We start from the raw sequence: 1527 nt of genomic DNA, 5'->3' as shown, positions 1-1527 counted from the left end.
TTAACCACTAAGCCATCCCTCCAGCCCTCTTTATTTATTTATATGAGCGCGACAGACACAGAGAGAAAAATGGGTACACCAGGGCCTCCAGCCACTGAAAATGAACTCCAGATGCATGTACAACACCATGACATCTGCAAATATAGTTTTATTTCTTCCTTTTCAATACTCTCCAGCCCTGATTTCTGACTTCTTTTCATTATAGTTGAAGAAAGAATTTGTACGCTGTTTTGATGTCTGTTTATTTTTAACTTCTAAAATTTATTTATGTATGAGCAGGGCAAGAGAGAGACCACTAGAGTATAGGTGAACCAGGGCCTCTTGCCACTGCAAATGAATTTCAGATGTTTGCACCACTTTGTGCCTCAGGCTTTATGTGGATATTGGGGAATTGAACCCAGGCCAGTAGGCTTGGCAAGCAAGTGCTTTAAAAAAACAGAGTCATCATGCCAGGCATGGTGGTGCACGCCTTTAATCCCAGCACTCAGGAGGTAGAGGTAGGTGGATCATGGATCACTGTGAGTTCGAGGCCACCCTGAGACTACATAGTGAATTCCAGCTCAGCCTGGGCTAGAGTGAGACCCTACATCAAAAATGAAAATAAAGTTTTTTTCGCCAAGATGGCGCCGAAAGCGAAGAAGGAAGCTCCTGCCCCTCCCAAAGCTGAAGCCAAAGCAAAGGCCCTGGAAGCCAAGAAGGCCGTGCTGAAAGGCGTCCACAGCCACAAAAAGAAAAAGATCCGCACGTCACCCACCTTTGGGCGACCCAAGACATTGTGCCTCCGGAGGCAGCCTAAATACCCTCGGAAGAGCGCCCCCAGGAGAAACAAGCTTGACCACTACGCCATCATCAAGTTCCCCCTGACCACTGAGTCGGCCATGAAGAAGATAGAAGACAACAACACCCTAGTGTTCATTGTGGACGTTAAGGCTAACAAGCATCAGATCAAACAGGCTGTTAAGGAACTCTGTGACATTGATGTGGCCAAAGTCAACACCCTGATCAGGCCTGATGGAGAGAAGAAGGCCTATGTTCGGCTGGCTCCCGATTATGATGCTTTGGATGTTGCCAATAAAATTGGGATCATCTAAACTGGATCCAGCTGGTTAATTCTAAATACACTTTTTTTTTTCACTATAAAAAATAAATGAAAATAAAAACAACAGCAACCAAAAAGAAAAAAAAAAAAACAACCCAACCAGAATCATCAGGCTGGAGAGATAGCTTAGCAGTTAAGGCATTTGCCTGCAAAGCCAAAGGGTCCAGGTAAAATTCCCCAGGACCCACGTAAGCCAGATGTACAAGGTGGTGCATGTGTCTGGAATTCATTTGCAGTGGCTGGGTGCCCTGGCACGCCCATTCTCTCTCCCTCCCTCATTCTCTCTCTGACTCTTTCTCTTTCTCTCAAATAAATAAATAAAAACGATTCAAAAGAAAACTGAGCCATCACTCCAGTCCCAACTGGTATGATTTGAATCACTTTAGACTCCGTGAGATTTGTCTTTCGGCCTGAGACAGCCTATGCTT

At 45.1% G+C, this 1527-nt stretch overlaps 1 protein-coding gene across 1 annotated transcript; it reads left to right on the top strand.

Annotated features, from left to right (window-relative positions):
• The first annotated feature begins 620 nt into the window (after positions 1-620).
• On the top strand, positions 621-1133 carry LOC101602360 (60S ribosomal protein L23a-like). The gene has a single exon (XM_045137675.1). The coding sequence runs from the start codon at positions 621-623 to the stop codon at positions 1089-1091; it is 471 nt and encodes a 156-aa protein (XP_044993610.1). The 3' UTR covers positions 1092-1133.
• Positions 1134-1527: the final 394 nt, after the last annotated feature.

Source organism: Jaculus jaculus, chromosome 18, assembly GCF_020740685.1.
Source record: "Jaculus jaculus isolate mJacJac1 chromosome 18, mJacJac1.mat.Y.cur, whole genome shotgun sequence".
Lineage (NCBI taxonomy): Eukaryota > Metazoa > Chordata > Mammalia > Rodentia > Dipodidae > Jaculus > Jaculus jaculus.
The sequence above is the reverse complement of the archived record's forward strand: the minus strand, read 5'-3'. Positions and strand labels throughout refer to the sequence as shown.

Coding starts and splice junctions, on each gene's coding strand:
- LOC101602360 (XM_045137675.1), top strand. CDS start 621: ATGGCGCCGAAAGCGAAGAAGGAAGCTCCTGCCCCTCCCAAAGCTGAA.